The sequence below is a fragment of the Microtus ochrogaster genome, chromosome 22, assembly GCF_000317375.1.
Source record: "Microtus ochrogaster isolate Prairie Vole_2 chromosome 22, MicOch1.0, whole genome shotgun sequence".
Lineage (NCBI taxonomy): Eukaryota > Metazoa > Chordata > Mammalia > Rodentia > Cricetidae > Microtus > Microtus ochrogaster.
In genome coordinates this window covers 2999744-3019578 of record NC_022023.1, presented here as the reverse complement: position 1 = coordinate 3019578, position 19835 = coordinate 2999744, and the positions used below count along the sequence as shown (strand labels likewise).

General features: G+C 43.6%; 1 protein-coding gene across 1 annotated transcript in view; it reads left to right on the top strand.

Moving 5' to 3' along the window:
- The first annotated feature begins 6905 nt into the window (after positions 1-6905).
- Positions 6906-19835, top strand: part of Nars2 (asparaginyl-tRNA synthetase 2, mitochondrial) — a 76525-nt gene continuing 63595 nt past the window's right edge. Inside the window, exons 1-4 of the mRNA XM_005357558.2 lie at positions 6906-7232; positions 11351-11460; positions 12567-12687; positions 14472-14612. Of these exons, the coding sequence (XP_005357615.1) occupies positions 7092-7232; positions 11351-11460; positions 12567-12687; positions 14472-14612 (513 nt within the window). The 5' untranslated portion in view covers positions 6906-7091. The remainder of the gene's footprint in view (positions 7233-11350; positions 11461-12566; positions 12688-14471; positions 14613-19835) is intronic.

The window sequence follows — 19835 nt, the reverse complement described above, 5'->3', positions numbered from 1 at the left end:
ACACACACACACACACACACACACACACACACACACACACTGATACGTCAAGAGAATGTGAAGTAAGACAAAGTTTGGAAGGTGACATTTGGAAAAAGCTGTTTCTTTTTTTTTGTTTGTTTGTTTTTGTTTTTTTGTTTTTCAAGACAGTGTTTCTCTGTAGCTTTGGAGCCTGTCCTAGAACTCACTCTTTTTTTTTTTTTTGGTTTTTTCAAGACAGGGTTTCTCTGTGGTTTTGGAGCCTGTCCTGGATCTAGCTCTGTAGACCAGGCTGGCCTCAAACTCAAGGCGATCCTCCTGCCTCTGCCTCCCGAGTGCTGGGATTAAAGGCGTGCTCCGCCATCGCCCGGCTGGAAATCACAGGCAAAGATTTAAAATCCTATACTATAGTAGTTTCACTCTTGGATATTACTCTCAGGTTAACTGATGCACATTTATAGTGAGTTATATATACCAAAACATTTGTAACAAGCAATCTTACTCTGAAGATCTACGATGGAGAAGCAAACTAAATGTCCATCAGTAAAAATGGATACAAAAATCTAGTTATTTGCTACGGCAAAGGGGTGGGTTGTCCCTCAAGGGTTCACGAGCTGGAGGCATGAAAGGATGGGTCCTAGTAGGTGATGGTTAGGTGAGGAAGGGCACTATGAGAAGGGGTTAACCCTGCTTTAATGGAGTGAGCTCATTCTCTAAAGTGACATATTCTTTTCTGGTTTGGAGCTTGAGGTTCATCATGCACAAAAATATTTACAAACAGCCAGAACCAGCCTTAAGTTTCTTCCCTGAAGCTCGGCATATAGACTACCACAGACCATGTGGCACCAATGGCAAAAATCAACCATGGGCCCCGAACTCTCTCTGACTTCCTCAGGCGTCATGCAGCTTCTCATCCTCACACATCCCACAGTGATGCCACCCACCGTGGTGTGGCGTAATCAAAGGAGATCTCCCCAGAGTTGGAACAGACGGACTCGCTCGACCGTGGGGTTACAGTGTCCCTGACTGTGAGATAAATAGACCTCTTTCCAGAAGACATTATCAGGATCGTGGGTCGTTTGTTTGTTTGTTTGTTCAAGTAACCAAAAATGGACTCGTGCGGTTACATTGACTAAATGAGATGATGCTCGTCATGAAAAAGTATGCACAAGCTTTAGTACTGCTCTCTTTCCTCGGGGTGTCTTCTAGGACCCCAGGGAATTCCCGAAGCATCTCAAACTTCATATATAGCATGGATTCTTTTTGCATATGTATGTGGTATGTGTGCATGTGTGTCTGTATGTTCACATGTATACATGGACATATGTACATATGTCTTTCTCAGTCACTCTCCCCGTCTCTCACTTGAACCAAGAGCTTTCTACTCTGGCTAGCCTGGTTAGCCAGCTAGTTTGGGGGATTCCTCATCTCCGACTTCTGGTGCACTGGGATCCCAAGCTGGTTGCCACACCTGCACGGATTTGCATGGGTTCTGGGGATCCAAGCGCATCACCTGTTGAGTCGTCTTCCCAGCCTTCTACTGTGACTTTTACCTCGGTAAGTGAAATGGCTACCTAGTGGACTTACAGACAGATGGCGTATATACCAGGATAGACATACAGAACAAAGAGATACCCCATGTGCGAGGGCGCAGACTATGTGAGAGTTGGTGGTGCTCCTCAGAATGGGATCCTATTTAAAGCCTTCGAAGTGTTTCTGCAATTTTCTGTTTAACATATTTGGACTGTGGCTGACCACAGGTCGACCTAAAATTATAGAGAACAAAATTGAAGATGAATGGGGGAAAACTAGCGTAGCTCGAGGCAATGGTATAGCTGGGCCTCATGGAAACAATGTTGAGCGAACAAGTCACACACGGAGTAATACATTCTGCAAGATTCTATTTGCATGAGTTCAAATGTAGAGAAAGTACAATTATAATGTTTAGGCTGCATATACTTAGATTATTAAACTATAAAGAAAATTTAGAAGCGAAAAAGGTTCCATAATTAGCGGCTCCCATGGGCAGGAAAGCTGTGTTGGAAAGGTGAAGTAGCTGGAATTCTTGGCAAGGCTCTTTACCTTGACCCACATCGTGTTGACACAAGTTTCATTTTTATAAATAGTCCTTAACTGCACATTTATGTTTTATGCATTTTTCTTTTATTCATGGAATAATAAAAGCATTTTAAATCCCCTTTCGACCTCAGCAGTGAAAACCCAGGCAATTATTTTACAATTTACCCCCAAATAATAAGGCATAAAATTGATCAGCTTCACACACTGACCTATTTGCAGTAGACATTATGATCCACGTCCACCTCCAATTCAGAAAATGCAAGTTTCACAGGTCAGGCAGCTAATTAATAAGTGTCTAGGATTCACTGAACAAAATCAGAATTAGCAGCAGTCTGTCTATCCCAGTTATGGGTTTCCTTATCTGCAATATTACGTGTGACGATGCTTTAGGATAATATCCCTCCAGTGTGGGGATGCACATCTTTAGTCCCAGCACTTGGGAAGCAGAGTTGGAGGCCAGCCTATTCTACCGAGTGAGTTCCAGGGCAGCCCAGGCTTACACAGAAAAAAAAGATAACTATATCCCTTACATAGTAAGATTTTGCAGAACCTCACAGCCAAGGTTAATAATGAACCTTAAGGTCACTTATGATTGCTATCGCACTGTGTGCTCAGCCTGTTTGCTTAACATGACCTTAAGAGAACAGTATAACAGCCAACCTTATTTGCCTTATATTTCTTATGTAATCAGCTTTACAACCCAAGTTAATGCACAGCTGTAATCTTCAGTTATGGGCTCTTCCATGGCCCTGACCAATGAGTTATGTAATAATAATCATTTGCCGAAAACAGCAAATGGGATGAAATTGGCCTTATAAAGTGAGCATCCACTAGAAATATTGGACACAACATACACTGCTTGATAAACAATGGTGTTTGTAATATTGTTTGTTGTCTGGGTTAGTGGGGTCAGTTGGAGTCAGTGACTTAATCCCTTGTAAAACTGAATTTAAAAACTTCGCAGCCCTCATTCCTTCTCCATAAGATACTTCCTGTGCCTTTCAGTAAACACGGAACAAAGCCCTTTGCTGGGCACGCACACAGACACATTCGACAATAAACACGGAACAAAGCCCTTTGCTGGGCACGCACACAGGCACATTCAACAGTAAACACGGAACAAAGCCCATTGCTGGGCATGCACACAGACACTTTCGACAGTAAACACGGAACAAAGCCCTTTGCTGGGCACACACACAGGCACTTTTGACAGTAAACACGGAACAAAGCCCATTGCTGGTCACGCACACAGACACATTCGACAGTAAACATGGAACAAAGCCCTTTGCTGGGCACCCACAGACACGTTCGACAGTAAACATGGAACAAAGCCCTTTGCTGGGCACGCACACAGACACGTTTGACAGTAAACACGGAACAAAGCCCTTTGCTGGTCACGCACACAGACACGTTCGACAGTAAACACGGAACAAAGCCCTTTGCTGGGCACCCACAGACACGTTCGACAGTAAACACGGAACAAAGCCCTTTGCTGGTCACGCACACAGACACGTTCGACAGTCTTCTAGCAGGCACAGATTCAGACCCACACAGGACAACAGAAGACCGGGGAAGAGGGAAGCGGGGAATTCAAATCTCGGTTAAATCGCACCACGCACAAGGCCTCAGTAACTTCCTTTCCTTATGCAGCCCATTATTGGGGACTCTGAGTTTATAATTAATGCTTTCAAACTGGCCATAAGAATGTCCCGCTTTCTGTGGGGACACTCGCCTCAGATCGGGCACCATGAACAAAGCAGAGAGTCAACCCAAGCACAGCTTAGTGAGTCACTGAGAGTACCCACCCCAACACCCTCCTTCTTTCATCTCCAACCCTCCAAATTGAGAGTTCCAGTGACTTCCAGAAAGTTCCACCATGGGTCATAGAGCTAAGCCTTAAGCAAGGACTTCCGATTGCCGGGATCATGGTTTGTTCATCATGCTACTGAAAAAAAAAGGGGGGAGTTACATTGAAATAGAATTTTGATGAAGAGGAAAAAGAGAACCAAAGCGCAAACTTCAGAAACACTAACACACTCTTCCCCTCATGATAAATATTAGAACGTCTAATTAGAGGAACTGTAAAACTCTGGGAACTTCCAGAGCACGCCAGAGGGCACGGAAATCAGATTGTCAGCTCAGAAAACAATTTGCACAGCCTTGTGAGGTTCAGCATGAGTATGCTTTGGCTATAACACATGGACAATTATTTAAATGTGTCTAGTGTATTTACTGAAGTACTTTTTAAATGAAAGTCATATCTAGGCTCATGAGACATGAGCCTTCTTAACTTGCAATATTCTCCTTAAGAAGAATACATTACACACATGAGGAAACTCCAGCCTAGAACAAAAGGAATTTTAAGAAGTTCCTGGCTTAAGTTAGTTACAATGTGTTATACAGAACCGTATTAAAACCTTCCCATAAAGGGGCTGGAGAAGAGTACTAGCCCCTGTTCTAGAGGACCTGGGTTCGATTCCCAGCACCAAATGGCAACTCATGACGGTCTGTAACTCCAGCTCCAGGAGATACAATACCCTATTCCAGTCTCTGGGGACACTAGGTACATATGTGGTACACAGATATACACACAGGCAAAACACCCATACATTTTATTAAGAAAAAAAAAAAAACTTCCGAGAGCTCCAGAATAGTGCTGGCAGCATTCACTGAACAGACTCAAAGTCTCAGAGATTAACACTGCCGTTTCATTTCTGCTTCTCACGATGGGCCACTTGGGGAACTTCTGGAATCAGACAGAGAAGGTCTATTAGACAGGCTATGATAACACATCTTCTTATGTTGTAGGAGAACAACTCATGGGAGTTCAGTCACTAGAGTAACACAATGAGTCAGAGCACGGGCTGGAACAGGACGGCTAAGTAAGTTGGTGTCTGGTCCAAAAGCTCTCTAAGCTTTCGTTCCTTCTAACCTCGGGGTGGGCAAGGGCTATGGTGACGATGGAGTTAATACAAGACGTGTTCTTGGCCTAGAAGAGCCATTCCGTCACACTCTACCCATCATCACGGCTAACATGGGATGATACTCATGTTAGAAATGTCATTCTTGCTACTCCCTGGAAAGGGATGCATCTAAAGATGCAGTATGAATCCAAACACTGAAGACAAATCAGACTAGAAGATGATATGATTTGATGCAGGAAAAGATACAGGAAGAGGCTGGATCTCAGCACGGGGCAGGCAGGGAAGGATCACCTTTTGCTGTACGCTTGATTGACCACTGCTAGTTTTCCATTTCACCCACTGGGTTCCCTTTTCCTTGAGATACTGAACAAGGGTCCTCTGCTCAGAATTTTCTAACTAAGGGAATTTCTAATTCCTCTGGCTTAAGTAGAGGAAGACTGTCTCCCTGAGTCTCAGACTACAGTTCTTAAAATCCAGCGTAGTGAAGAGGAAGAGGAAAGGTGAGACAGAAAACTGATGTGAAGAGAAAATGAGCCTGCTGGTTGTCAGGGGTCTTTGTCTGTCCCACCAGCCAGCTCCCCCCAAAGATGACACAGATACTTTTTATTAATTATGAAAGCTCAGCCTTAGCTTGGTCTTGTTCCACTAGCTCTTATGACTTAAATCAACCAGCTTTTATTAATCTACGTCTTACCCTGTGGCTTTCCACCTTTCTTTCGTTCTGTATGTCCAACTCTCTCCATGTCTGTCGGCGTCTCCTCTGCACCTTTATTATCTCCTCCTACTTCCTCTCTCTGCCTACACCTCCTGCCTAGCTATGAGCCATTCAGCTCCTTATTAAACCAATCAGCAATATACCTTCACACAGTGTACAAATAGCTCACAACTACTGGCTGCTGGTTTTGCTTTTTTTTTTATTTTGGAGGCTGGGATATCCAATGTAAATTTATACTGTAAGATAAAAGATACATTTCCATAATATGGAAGGGTACAAATTTCTCTCTTCTTTTTCCTTTTTGAGGTTCTAGAAGTGCCCCCAAAGTACTTTTACTGGAGATATTTTCAAGTCTGTCTAGGGAAGAATTCTACAATTCTTTCAAGGCCATTCGCCCTCCCAGCATTCTCTTTTGGCAAAATTCTAACCTTCCTCAAAACTCAGCCAAATTATCTCTTTGCCAATCCACTTGCCACACATAATTGTGTGTATGTTTGCTGGTTTACACAGTAATGATCTCTCTGTCTCTCTTTCTGTCTCTGTCTCTGTCTCTCTCTCTCTGTGTGTGTGTGTGTGTGTGTGTGTGTGTGTGTTCCCCATCATCATCATCTTTAGATCATGAGCTCCTCGATGGACAGGACTACAGTTTTCTTTTCCCCACAAGACACCGTATAGCCGGATAGTTTAGAGCATTCTGGGTTTAAATCTGACACTTGTATTAAGCTGGTTGGATGACCCGTTCCTGTTATCGGTAAAACCGGCGTAACATCAGTGGGAACTGTAATTCGCCTTTACCTTGACCTCTTACTGTTTAACTAGATAAAGGCATTATCATGCGTTTTGCTGAGTTATGCAAAATTTAATTTTTGCGTAGACTTAAAATACAGCCGAATATATGAAAAGGTCCTGGTTTTCAGGACAAACAAAAGCAAGCAAAAGAAGGGAAAGACTTGAAGATTCTGACAGGCAAAGCTTGAGTCTCTTCTTTCTCAGCAAGGGTGTGTTATGACATCTGATACCACACAACTGTGACTTCAGCAGGCACCCGCCCACCTCGGCTCTTGCCCCACGGTGGGCGTGCCAGCTCGGGAACACAATCACGCATGCTCAGCCTCAGACCACACCTAGAGTGATGACGTAAAGGCGCGCCCTGGGTGACGTAGCCCCGTGCAGCGTGCTTTTACTCTGGCGGCGTTCTCTGGTATCCCCGGCGCTCCAGCGCGCCGTCAGCTCCGTGTTCTACGATAGTTGCACTTTCCGTGTGCTTTCGGGAGCAGACGCCGAGAAGAGGGCCTGCAGGGACGGCCCAGGGCTGGGGAGGAAGAGCCACGCGAGCGCCTGACCTGCGCGGGTGAAGAGGGCTGCTCCGGTGGACCGGCCGTCCCGGCCACGGCATGCTCGGGGCCCGGCGCCTCCTGGGCGCCCTGCGCCTCTGCTCCTCCGTTTCTTGCCCCAGGCCCCGCGCGTCTGTGAGACTGCGCGTACGGGACGCCCTCGGGGTGCAGGACGCGAGTGGGGAGCGCGTCACGGTGCAGGTGGGTGTGTGGGAAGGCGGCTGCTGGAGCTTGCTGGGCCCGGCCACTAGCTTCACTCTGCGCGGTCCTCTCGGACCCAGCGTGGGCAGAGCAGAGTCGGAAATGAAGGCATCGCCAGTGGCCAGACTTCTCGGCGACCGTCCTGTGACCGTTTGCAAGTCGTTCTGTCGATTAGGAGTGCGACAAAAAGAGTTTGTCTGACACCGAGGCGTTGCCTCTAAACTTGTACGTCGGGCAGAAAAGTTTAAGCGAACACGCCCCCCTTTTCTACCTTTATCTTGTTATAGTCTGGGATGCCTTGGCCTGGTTGTTTGAGAGCAGAATCCTGTCTTCCCGTTTTCCTGTTCACCTGGCTGGTAGGAAACACTAGTTCCAAGTGTGTCAACCATCTTCATTGCAACGCGATGCTGTCACCTACCAAGTTCATAATTGAGCCACCCAATTACAAAAACAAACAAACCACCCCACTCCACCCCCATTTAAAAAGGTCTCAAAATTTACCCTTTGTCTTGGGCTACGCTCATAGCTGTCCAGAGTTACAGCTTCGTGTGGTCCTTACACATGGGAACCCATGCTTCATCTTTTAGCGACCGTGACTCTCAATCCGAGGCTTCCACGGCAGTAATCCACGAGGAGAAAGAGTGGGGTGTTGTAGTCCAACTAACTCAGGGCTGCAGTTGCCTTGTTACCTTGTTAGTTATGGGCATGCCACTGCAGTGCTGCCAGCCTCAGTTTCCTCTTATGAAAACGGAGATAATACTGGTCTCTATTTCGGAGGGTTCTGAAAATTAAACGTGATAATGGGTACAGGCTATTGAGACCAGAGGCCTCTGGGTCAATGTTAGCTGCTGTTATTTCTCCTGATAGCATCTGCGGCAACTTTGCTGAGTTCCTCAAAGGGACAGAATAAACCTGGGGGTTCAGCAGTTCTTGAATTGCTAACACACACCGATTGGTCTCTCTTACTATTCTTGATGTTGACCGGTGTGACCAAGGTGTTCTTCCTTTCATTTATTTTGGTTTTATACTTGTTCCATGATCCAAATCAAAGTTATTAAAGCCGTTTGCTGTATTCATCGATTAATTTGACATGCATTAATGATGTCTTTTGTGTAATGATCCAAAAAAGATTCAAAAACGAACTGAACCTACTGGCCAAGCAACAGGCTTTTCTTTCCCTTCATATAATGAGGAAACTGCCTGCCACGGAGCACTTGAAATAGGGCCCAAGTACATGGAGATGTGTTGTACATGTAAAATACATAATAATGTTGAAGAGTAAAGAAATATAAAAATAATCTGAATATACTTTTATATTGATTACATGTAAATGGCATTTGGAGCATCATTGGTTAAATAACATGTTACTCATTACCTATTTTTGTTATCTTTTTGTTTGTTTGTTTTCAAAGCAGTTTCTCTATAGCTTTGGAGCCTGTCCTGGAACTAGCTCTTGTAGACCAGGCTGGCCTCGAACTCACAGAGATCCGCCTGCTTCTGTCTCCTGAGTGCTGGGATTAAAGATGTGCGCCACCATCGCCCGGTTCATTATCTATTTTTGCTTTTAATGTAGGAACAAATCTTTTCAAAGATTTAGTTTGTATTTATGTATATGTACGTAAATACATATATACACATGCATTTTTATGCCATGTACATAGGAGTACCTGTGGAGAGCCATAGAGGTGTCAGAACCCCCGGAGCTGGAGTTACAAGCAACTGTAAGCTTCCTCGGATGATACTATGAACCAAACTTGGGTCCTCTACAAAAGCAGGAAGTGTTCTTAACCTTGGAGTCATCTCTCTGGCTCTATTTTTTTTTTTTTATTATGTAGCTCACATGATGTTTTTGTTAGCCCTAGTTTACAGTAGTGCAGTGGTTACTAGCGGTGTAATTAAAGAGCTGTAAGGAAACGGAGGGAGTTCCTGAGCCCTGTGGGGGTCGAGAAGATGTCACCCACATACGGGGTGTCCTAGGGGATGGTGTCCCCAGGTACAGTAACCGATGACTGGGAAATAGCAGGATGTGTTCCCAGGCAGAAGATGGGGAGACCGTAGCATTCCAGGAAAGCTTGTGCATAAGAATGTGAACTTCAGAATAAGAGCTGTATTTGAGTTCCAAGTGTGCTGCCTGATAGTTGGGACCTGGATTATCTTTGACATTTTGTCCCTAAGTCTGCTCATTTCACAAATGGTAATAGTCACTTCACTCAGCTATTGTAAGGATCGGTTAGCATAATACAAAGAGTTAATTTAGGGCAGAAGCACATTAAACGTGTTTGCCGTTTACTCTCCAATAAGTAAAAATTAGAGCCTGGTGCTTCGGAAACGACCGTGGGCTGAGAATGAGTGAGGTGGAATTGCCTTGCCCGTGAAGCCGATGTGGTTCACACTTCATGCTGCGCAGCTTTGGCCAAAGATCAAGCACTTCCTAGTTACGTAGGTGTAGATTCAAACTTGGAGAATAGTTCATCAGCGGCGTGACTTTCAATAGGTCATTTAACATCCTGGAGCCACCGTTTGCTTGTTTGTAAAAGAGGTATGATAATCGTCAGGACTTTTATAATAAGGAGAAGAGGCAGTATATGAAAGGGAAACGGATTTTTAACATAATACATGTTCAGTAGGTAGTGGGTATTCTCTGACTTAAAACGTGTGTCGGAGAGACGGCTTAGCGGTTATGAGTGCTTGTCACCCTTCTGGAGAACCAGAGTTTTTTCCCAGAGCAGCTGAGTTCATTGGCAGAGCCTAAATTAGGAGACTCACAACCACCTGTGAGTTCAGCTCGCGAGAAAGCGGATCAAAGGTCAAGTGTATCTTTGAGCGTCTTTGGAACCCGTTGTTCCCTGTTAACTCGTAGCTGGTTAAACTCAAGTTGGGTGTGTAACTGTTACTATGTTAGTAAGCCTCTTGAGTTGGTAAGCATTTGTGCTAGCCTGCACTATGTTAGTAAGCCTCTTGAGTTAGTAAGCATTTGTGCTAGCCTGTACCATGTTAGTAAGCCTCTTGAGTTAGTAAGCATTTGTGCTAGCGTGTACCTGTCCTTTAAGGTTAGACTGTCTTTGGAATTGATGTGTGGCTGTGTGTTCCTAACGAGACTCTCTTTTTATCGTGTATTTTTACTTGTTCGGCGTTAGTTTCTGTTCCTGCTGCAGAGCAGATAATACCCAGTCTTTGCTGTGGCAAAGATCACATTTGGAAAATGCTTAAGAGGCTGTTTTTGATAATAATAGTTCCAATTTTTTCAAATGTATTGGTTAACGTACAAAGAACTAATTTTCTGGGGCTGGAGAGATGGCTCAGTGCTTAAGAGTATGTATTGCTCTTCCGAGGAAAAGGGTTTGATTCCCAGTACCCACGTCAGACTGCTCATAACTGCATGAAACTCCAGTTCTAGGAGATTTAACACCTTCTCCTGGCACCCCTGCACACATGGCATATACAGACACACACATAATTTTTAGTCTAATAAAAGCCCATAAGAATCAAAGAGAAATAGGTTTCTTTGTGACATTTCATATATATATATATATTAAGTCGCAGACTAGCTACATAGTTGAAGTTGGCCTCAAACTCAGGATCCTCCTGCCTTAGCTTCCCAAGTATTGGGATCACAGGTGTATGCTATTATATTTAGCTTCATGAGACTTTTTTTAAGTAACTTTTTTTTTTGTATGATAGTTTGTCAGTAGAACAAAATCCCATATGGTATTTCTAGTCTAGTGATCTCTCTGAGAATTTGGCAGGAGAAAGGCACCAACTTGAGAATTTTTTTTTCTTTTTTTTTGTAATTGAGGCGTGAGGAATGGCTTTAGGAAGCCAATATTAAGGACCCTGTTTATGCTACTTAGGCCCATCACCTTAGTGAAATGCGTCCATTTAAAATAAGGAGCTCTGTTAACAAAGGTGGGCCATGAAATAATATCTCACTGTGATAAGAGTCATGTATAAACTGTCTGCACATCCAGGTCAGCCCAAAGCAGGCCATGCTCCGCATTTGGCGTGCCGAGGCAAGATGATGGACATCGTTCTTCTCTCATTTAATCTTTTTTGAATGTGTCATGAAAATGTAGAAGTGTTCGGTTTTCAAGCTTAGGTTGAAGAATCCTTCTTTGCAGGGATGGGTCCGCTCCGTGAGGTCCCAGAAGGAAGTTCTGTTCCTGCATGTCAATGACGGATCCTCTCTGGAAAGCCTTCAGGTTGTTGCCGATTCAAGCTTTGACAGCAGGCGAGTTTGATTTTTATATATATATATATTTTTTTCCTTGTTCTTTAGAGAGTTTTTCAATTTTTTTTTCAATTTTTTTTTCAATTTTTTTTTTGCTTTTCTAGTGTTCTCCGCTTCCCTAGCCGAGTGTTTCCTTTACCACCTGAATGATCTTTCTGAGCAAATCTGTGAAACATAGCTCTGAGGAAAAATCCAAATAAACTTGGAATCAAGAGCCCTTGAGCTCTGACGTCTTCCCGTGCTGATATCTTCCGCCTGTGTTTTTCCTCCAGTCATTTTAAAACTACCTGCACCTCCCCTAACTGCTGTCTTCCAGACCTCGCACATGTTGGCCCCTCTGCCGAAAGAGATACAAAGAGATACAAAAAGATACTGTCTCGTTTGTGGTTGTGGTTTAACATCAGCTGACCTCTGTGTCCCATGACTGTGACAAGTGCTTCTCTGCGCCCATGGTAGCCTGTGCCCATCTGTCATAGCATGGATACCATTGTTTGGAAATTAACCTATTCTTATTTGACTCCTTTGACTCTTAGCTCTTTTGAGGTCAGGAACGATGTATTCAGTGTCTGTCCTGAGCTTCTGTCATGATGCTAGAAAATAGCCAATAATTACTGAATAAATGGAAGGAACTTTTGCGGTCTCATTCATCAGATGTTAAAACTAATGCCCTTTTGTAACCTCTCTGGAGGTCTTATTGGCTAACTCATATATTAATTTAACCCATTCCTATTCATCTGTACATCACCACGTGGCTGTGGCTTACTGGGTAATGTTCGTAAAGTTCACAGCGTCTGTCTCCAGCTGCTCCATGGAGTCTCGCTGGCTCCACCCTTCTTTCTTCCAACATTCAGTTCCGTCTACCTAAGTTCTGCCCTGCTATTGATCCAAAGAAGTTTCTTTATTCATTAATGGTAATCCCACATCATGTACTCGTTCCCATTTTAACACGGAATTTATTTTTAGAGTCCTGGTACAAGAGAGCATCTGCAGATGATTTAACTTAACTATAGATAAATACTTTTGGCATTATATACTTCAGTAAGATTTTGGTTGAAATGTAGGCGATATATGGTATCTTTTCTGATCGTACTTTTTTGTTACTATAGAGAATTGACTTTTGGGAGTTCCGTGCAAGTCCAAGGGCAGCTGGTCAAAAGTCTATCCAAAAGGCAGAATGTGGAACTGAAAGCAGAAAAAATTGAGGTTATTGGAAGTTGTGAAGCCAAGGTATGTTTACTGATAATCTGGGGGACTGTTTTGGTTTGATCTAAAACACCAGTGGTCTGTTTACGTCTATGGAGAAGATGGTACTTAGAGCAGTTCCATTTGTAACTTCCCTGATCACTGAACAGACCACTGAGCCTAGGGTGAAGTAGCAGCATAACAATTCCTTCAACTTCTGGGAGCCATGTATTAATACAACTGCATTTCTGTAGGACCTGTCAGGTCTGAAGTTTATCTTCTAGCATTTGAAATCTTGTTTTTGCTATAATTTTAAATATTTAATGAGAAAAATCATTGTCCCTCGGCTTCTGTTGTTTTCATACTTTTGTTTAGTGTTATTTATTTATTTTAAACTCCTCTTGTTCCTGATCCCAAATCTAAGACCTCCAGCATGTAAATGGATGGTATCCCCCACCCCTTCCCTAGTGCTGCCGAGAATCATACCTCATACCCTGCTTTGGGTAAGTGGTACATCCCTAGCCCCGTCTGAGTGTTACTTAACGTTTACAGACGTGAGAGAATCCTGAATCTCTACTAATGGGGCCACAGTTTGCCTTTAGTAAATACGGTACTTGTTTCCGTACAACATAAAAAGAAATATTTACCCAGGACATAAAGAAGAGAGGAGTCTAGAAGCAGTCCACCCGTGCTGTCCTTTTTAAACTCTGCTGCTACCATTTCACCGAAACTTCAGGCTCTGTTTGTAAAGAGGTGTGTCTTCTCAATGTCTAACATGAGTGTGGCCAGGCTGGAGATGTTTCCAGTTGGAGCCATACTTTCCTCTAATGTTTTCCAAAACTTCTGTGCTAAATGAAAGAAAGTTGTTGTGTCTCCCTCATGCTGTTCGATACCAGCAATAGTTGATACTCAATAAGCAACCCTAATTGATTGTGCTTGTGGCTTCACGACATTGGGGAGAGCTAAATACTAAATACCACCTGTGTGTGTGTGATGTTAGGAAAAGCCGTTTATGTCTGTAATGTTTTGAACTCATGTACCCAAGTGGATTATTTGAATAGTTACATGCTAATCTCTCTAGTTGTAAGAAACTGACCACAAATGGTTAGAAACTTGGTAAATAACAGGCGAGTCTCTGTGGCTTTAAGTAATTTAGCTACTAAGTAGTGAAGCTGGCATCCCCCTAACTCTGGTTTACCTGGTAGAAGGAATTGGCTTACAATCCATTCTGTTAAGAAATAAAGAAGGTCTGGCTCAATGAATGAAGGTGCTGATCTCCAAGCTTGATGACCCCAAGTTTTATTCCTGGAACCTGCGTGGTGGAAGGAGAGAACCAATTCCAAGTTGTGCTCTTACCTCTGAATGGTGTGCTGTGTGTGTGTGTGCGTGTGTGTGTGTGTGCGTGTGTGTGCGTGTGTGTGTGTGCGTGTGCGTGTGTGTGTGTGTGCACGTGTGTGGTGTGTGCCTGGGTGTGTGTGTGGTGCGTGCCTGCATGTGTGTGTGTGTGTGGTGCGTGCCTGCGTGTGTGTGTGTGCTGTGTGTGTGCATGCATATGTGCGCAGATGGTGTGTTTGTGTGCACACAAAAAATACATATGTGGGTGCGTGCACAGGTGTGTGTTTGTGTTCACATGAAAATACATGTAATTAATAGTTTTTGTTTTTTTTTAACTTGTTTTTGTTTTTATTAATAAAGAGGGAAGACATCTTAGTTTTGCCCCCAGAACACTACTGTTTTGAGAAATACTCTGGAAACTGGTTCATAAATGACTTTTGTTGTTTGTTTGGTAGCTTTTTTTCCCTTCTAAACGTCCCCCGTACTTTTGGCAGGCGTTTCCTATAAAATACAAGGAGCGGCATCCCCTGGAGTACCTGAGACAGTACCCTCACCTGCGGTGTAGGACGAACACTCTGGGTTCCATACTGCGGGTCCGCAGTGAAGCCACGGCTGCTATTCATTCCTACTTTAAGGTAAGGTGCTCTGCTTCCGTGTGTGTGTGTGTGTGTGTGTGTGTGTGTGTGTGTGTGTGTGTGTGTGAGCGTGCATGCGTGTGTGCATGCATGTGCACATCGTGTGTGCAAGCGCGCCCTTGTGCGTGCGTGTGTGTGCACGTGTATGTACACATACATTTGTGTGTTTTAATGTACAATTTGAATCATTGTCAGCCTGAAGCATTTTCCTGAAAGATCTTATTTGTTGTAAACATTTTTTATTTTATAAGGAATTAGATGTCACAGACATGTCTGTCTAACTTTATCTTTTCCCTTTTGTCCTTTTCTTGTGTGTGACTTAATAGAGTTATAGAGGAGTAGCTTGCATAGCACACTGTGCAGATTGAAAGTGTGTGATCTGATGAGTTTCACATGACTGTACCCCTGAAAGCGTCACCACATGAATGTAGTCAATGCATCTACGATCCTGAAAGTGCATATGTAATATCTCTTAGGTCACTTTCAGTTTTTAAGTCACTTTCTGTGGAGATAGAATTGCAGGTTGATAGACTTTTATCTCTCTGTGTATGGGTGTTTTGCATGCACATATGTAAATATATTTGTGCATGCCTGGTGCCTATGGAAGCCAGAAGCGGATGTCAGATGACCCTGGGACTGGAGTTGCAGACAGCTGTGAGCCACATGTGGTTGCCGGGAATCAAACCCTGGGTTCTCTGGAAGAGCAGGCAGTGCTCTTAGCCACTGAGCCATGAAGTCTTACTAAACAGGCAAGGCTTCTCTTGAAGTGACATGTAGCCCAGGCGGCCGCAAACTCAAGCTCTTCTTGCCCCAGCCTCCCAAGTCCTTGTGTTGCAGACGAAGTCCAGATTGTTTAAGGTTGTCACTGTGTCTTCTCCTTGTTCTCTCTGCCCTGAAAATCCTGCTTAGCAGCTATTGGCCATTCCACTTTTTATTACACCAATCAGAGTGATAACCTTCACAGTGTACAGAAAGATTGTTCCTCAACAGTTTTTGCTTGTCATGTCTGGAACAGTGCTCAGGGTAGATATCATGACTCCTAATGGTCTAGGCAAAGCCTCCCTGAGTGTCCACCTAGTACCTCATGACTTGTAAGATTTCTCAGTCTCTCACCAGTGGGAGCATGCAGCCAGCATGCAAACACCGGTCCCTGTCTCCTATAGCCTCCTTGTATTATTCCGTCCTGAGCCTTGGGCAGTTCTGTACCTGAACCTGCTGCTTTAGGCTCTAGTCTCCTCTCCTCTTGCGTGTCTGCTATTCCGGCCGTGACTTGTGGAGTCTCCCGGGCCCCACCTTCCTTCCTCCTTCCTGCACTGTGTCCAGAAGGACCTCACTGTCTCACCGTGCTTGTTTCTCATAACCCACAGGTCACCCATGGCCTTGGTTCACGGTTTTACACGGTTGTCCAGTTTTTACTGTTTGTTTTGTGCTTGTTCAAATAAGAGGGTAAATCTAATCTCTGCTTCCGTATTTTGGTCGTCAGTGGGAGGCCACCAAAGGCCAGCTGTGATTCAGCAGATACGGCCCATGCTGTTTTCCCACGTCACTACTTGAGCCTGCACTGGCGCACAGAAGCAGTGCAACGCCGGTCTCCTGGGTGCGCCCGAATGCAGGTGGTTTCTTTCAGCCTGTTCTCGTCACCGGGAGACGGTATGATTTTTGGAAAGGTCTGCTTTTCTGAAAGACCACCCAACAGCATTGTAGCTTGAAGGCACATAGCCTTGATTAAACAAGAAAAATAAATTATAGTATACAGTTTTACCCCATTAGAGTTTGAAAGAGTCCATTTACCCGTGATCCCACAGATTTCTTTCATATGAACAATTTTTAGTAGTACTTGACACAGAGATACAGACTCTCTTTAGAGCTAAAAAGAAAAGGTTTGGTTTTGTTTCCTTCCTGACTTTCAACAGAGAAAAGGGACCTGCTTTAATTCTTTTCTCTTTTTAAATTTTTTTTCAATTTTTAAAATTGATTTTATTGAGCTGTACATTTTTCTCCTCTCCCCTCCCTTCCTCCCCCGCCCCTTCTACCCTCACGCATGGCCCCCATGCTCCCAGTTTACTCAGGAGAACTTGTTTTTTTTTCTCCTTCTTATGTAGAACCATGTAAGTCTCTCTTAGGGGCCTCTTAGTTGTCTAGGTTCTCTGGGATTGTGAATTGTAGGCTGCTTTTTCTTTGCTTTATGTCTAAAAGTCACTTATGAGTGTACATATTATATTTGTCTTTCTGGGTCTGGGTTACCTCACTCAATATGGTTTTTTTCTTAAATACATCCATTTGCCTGCAGATTTCAAGAGGTTATTATTATTTTTTTACTGCTAAGTAGTACTCCATTGTGTAAATACACCACATTTTCTTTACCCATTCCTCTGTTGAGGGTCATGTAGGTTGTTTCCAGGTTCTGGCTATAACAAACAGTACTGCTATGAACATAGTTGAGCACATGTCCTTGTGGTATGATTGACCTTCCTTTGGGTATATACCCCAAAGTGGTATTTCTGGGACCTGACATAGATTGTTTCCTAATTTTCAGGGTTGGTGAAGATCTTTTCCCATTCTGTAGGCTGATGTTTTGTCTTGTTGACCGTGTCCTTTGCTTTACAGAAACTTCTCAGTTTCAGGAGGTCCCATTTATTTATTGTTTCTCTCAGTGTCTGTGCTGCTGGGGTTATATTTAGGAAGTGGTCTCCTGTGCCAATGCGTTCAAGTGTATTTCCCACTTTCTCTTCTATGAGGTTCAGTGTGGTTCAACCTGCTTTTATTCTGAAATAGTTTTATACGTTTCGCCACTAGATGGCAGTATTGCCAATCCATTGACAAGTAAATTTTACCTCCATTTATGTATTTATTTCAAGCTTTTACAAATATGAAAGCAATTTAAAATATAAAGCAAAGTATAAAACCTGAAATAAGAAAATAATCAAGATGAAGTAAAAATTATAAACATTTATGTGTTTGATAATAATTTTAGCATTAATGTAGTGGTTATAAAATAAAGATACTTTTTAAAAAGTACAGATTTACTTTTTAGTTTTTAAAACACATCCCTTATGTGTATGGGTGTTTTGCATGGAGGTATGTCTGTGCCACACATGCGTTCTGGGGTTGGTGTACGCCAGAGAGGGCTTCAGATCCCTGGGAACTGGAATAGGTAATTGTGAACCACCGTGTAGGTGCTGTGACTCGAACCCAGGTCCTCTGGAAGAATCAGCATGCTCTTAACGCTGAACCATTTCTCCAGCCTCTTTTAATTTTTTTTTTTTTTTTTTTTTTTTTTTTTTGGATTTTTCGAGACAGGGTTTCTCCGTAGCTTTTGATTCCTGTCCTGGAACTAGCTCTTGTAGACCAGGCTGGCCTTGAACTCACAGAGATCCGCCTGCCTCTGCCTCCCGAGTGCTGCTCTTTTAAATTTTTAATCATATTTAAAAATATAATGCCAGCTGGGCAATGGTAGCACACGCCTTTAATCCCAGCACTCGGGAGGCAGAGGCAGGTGGATTTCTGTGAGTTCGAGAACAACCTGGTCTACAGGTGCCAGTTCCAGGACAGGCTCCAAAAGCTATAGAGAAACCCTGTCTCAAAAAGCCAATATAATAATTATATATATATATATAGCCCATGTTTCATTCTGTGGTGTCTTCCTATGTATCTGAAAATTGGGATTGTTAATAGAACCAGAGTGTGGTGGTTCATGACTAATCCCAGTCCTCCAGAGTCGGAGGCAGGAGGATTGTCATAAGTTAGAGTTAGTGATTTCCACTTCAGTCAGGACTACATTGTAAAACTGTGTCTCAAGAATCAACAAAAAGTCTATTGTTGCACTTACGATTAACAGTTACATATTACCTAGTATTTGCTATTGTTTCTTCGGTTTATTATTGTAGGCTCCTTAAAAGATGTTCAAATTTTCATAAATTCCAGACCTATGAAACATTTATTAATATGGTAAAGATGGGATTTGGGTAGTATTTTAAGCTAGGGTATTATGACAGCGTAGCGCTATCTTTTGGTTTGAATATAAAAAATTATTTTTGGTAGTGGATGGGGCTGTAGCTCTATTGGTAGAGTAAGCAGGACGTGGTGTAGTGTATACCTGAAATCCATTCATGAGCTGGAGATAGGAAAATCAGGAGTTCAAGTCATCTTCCACTACATTAGCAAATTTGAGACAAGCCTGGGTTACATGAGACTCTAGCTTTAAAAGTGAAAATTAAAAGCATGGATTTTACATACTTACACAATCACAATAAGCGTAACTTAATTTGCTCATAGATTACTCTTGCTGTGTTCTAAACCTCAGCTCAGACTCCTCAAGGATAAACCCTTTAGAAGAGCCAAGTTCCTCACACAGCTGAAGATTCTCTGGGTTTATCTAGAATGGAATATGTTATTTCCTTGTCCTCCTCAAGTCCACAACAGACAGGACTGTCTCTGAGTTCCAGGGCTGTCCCCCTCTGATGGTGCCTCCAGAGCCTGCAGCCGCCAGCAGTGTAAAACAGGGTGTTAGTGAAGCACAGGCTTTCTTGTTCCCTCTTCCTGCCACTCTTGTTGCCGGTGGCGTGCCAGTGATGGGAATTCCTCTCTCGTTTCTGCCTTGGTTGATGAGGACTAAATAATAGCAGCTACTTCAGTTTTGTGTAAAGAAAAATGTGGTCCTGTGGTCTTCTGCCGTGGGGGTTGGTGTGTGAGGGCTACGCTTGGGGCACTAAGCACCTTGTAACGTACCTGGTTCTGAAATGCGCATCAATATCCGGGGGTGGTCGGTGAGATTTCTGAAACCAGCGAAACGTTTGCTCATTTTAGGCCTTTCTCCGGCTGTTCCGTCTCTTCCTAGGGGTCCTTTTGCTACGGGACGGCCTCAGTAGTAGCTCAGGGAGGCAGACGCTGCCATGGTCTCATCCGCGTCTTCCTCTCCCACCGTGATTCTTTTTCCCCAGACTTTCTTACGCTGCCTTTTTTGTTCTTCCTTCACGGGTTCTCTGTTCAGCCTTTGATGATGTTGTGGACTTTGATAAGCTTTGATAGCAGCATTCAAATTTAAAAAGCCGATGGCCTCTTGGCAGAGTTGATGTTTTGATTTTGTTTCTGACGTCTGTTATTTCCCTCCCTCCTCCTCAGCAGTGCTGCTGCAGGCAGTCCTGCCCCAGACCCAGGGCTGCAGGCGGTCCTGCCCCAGACCCAGGGCTGCAGGCGGTCCTGCCCCAGACCCAGGGCTGCAGG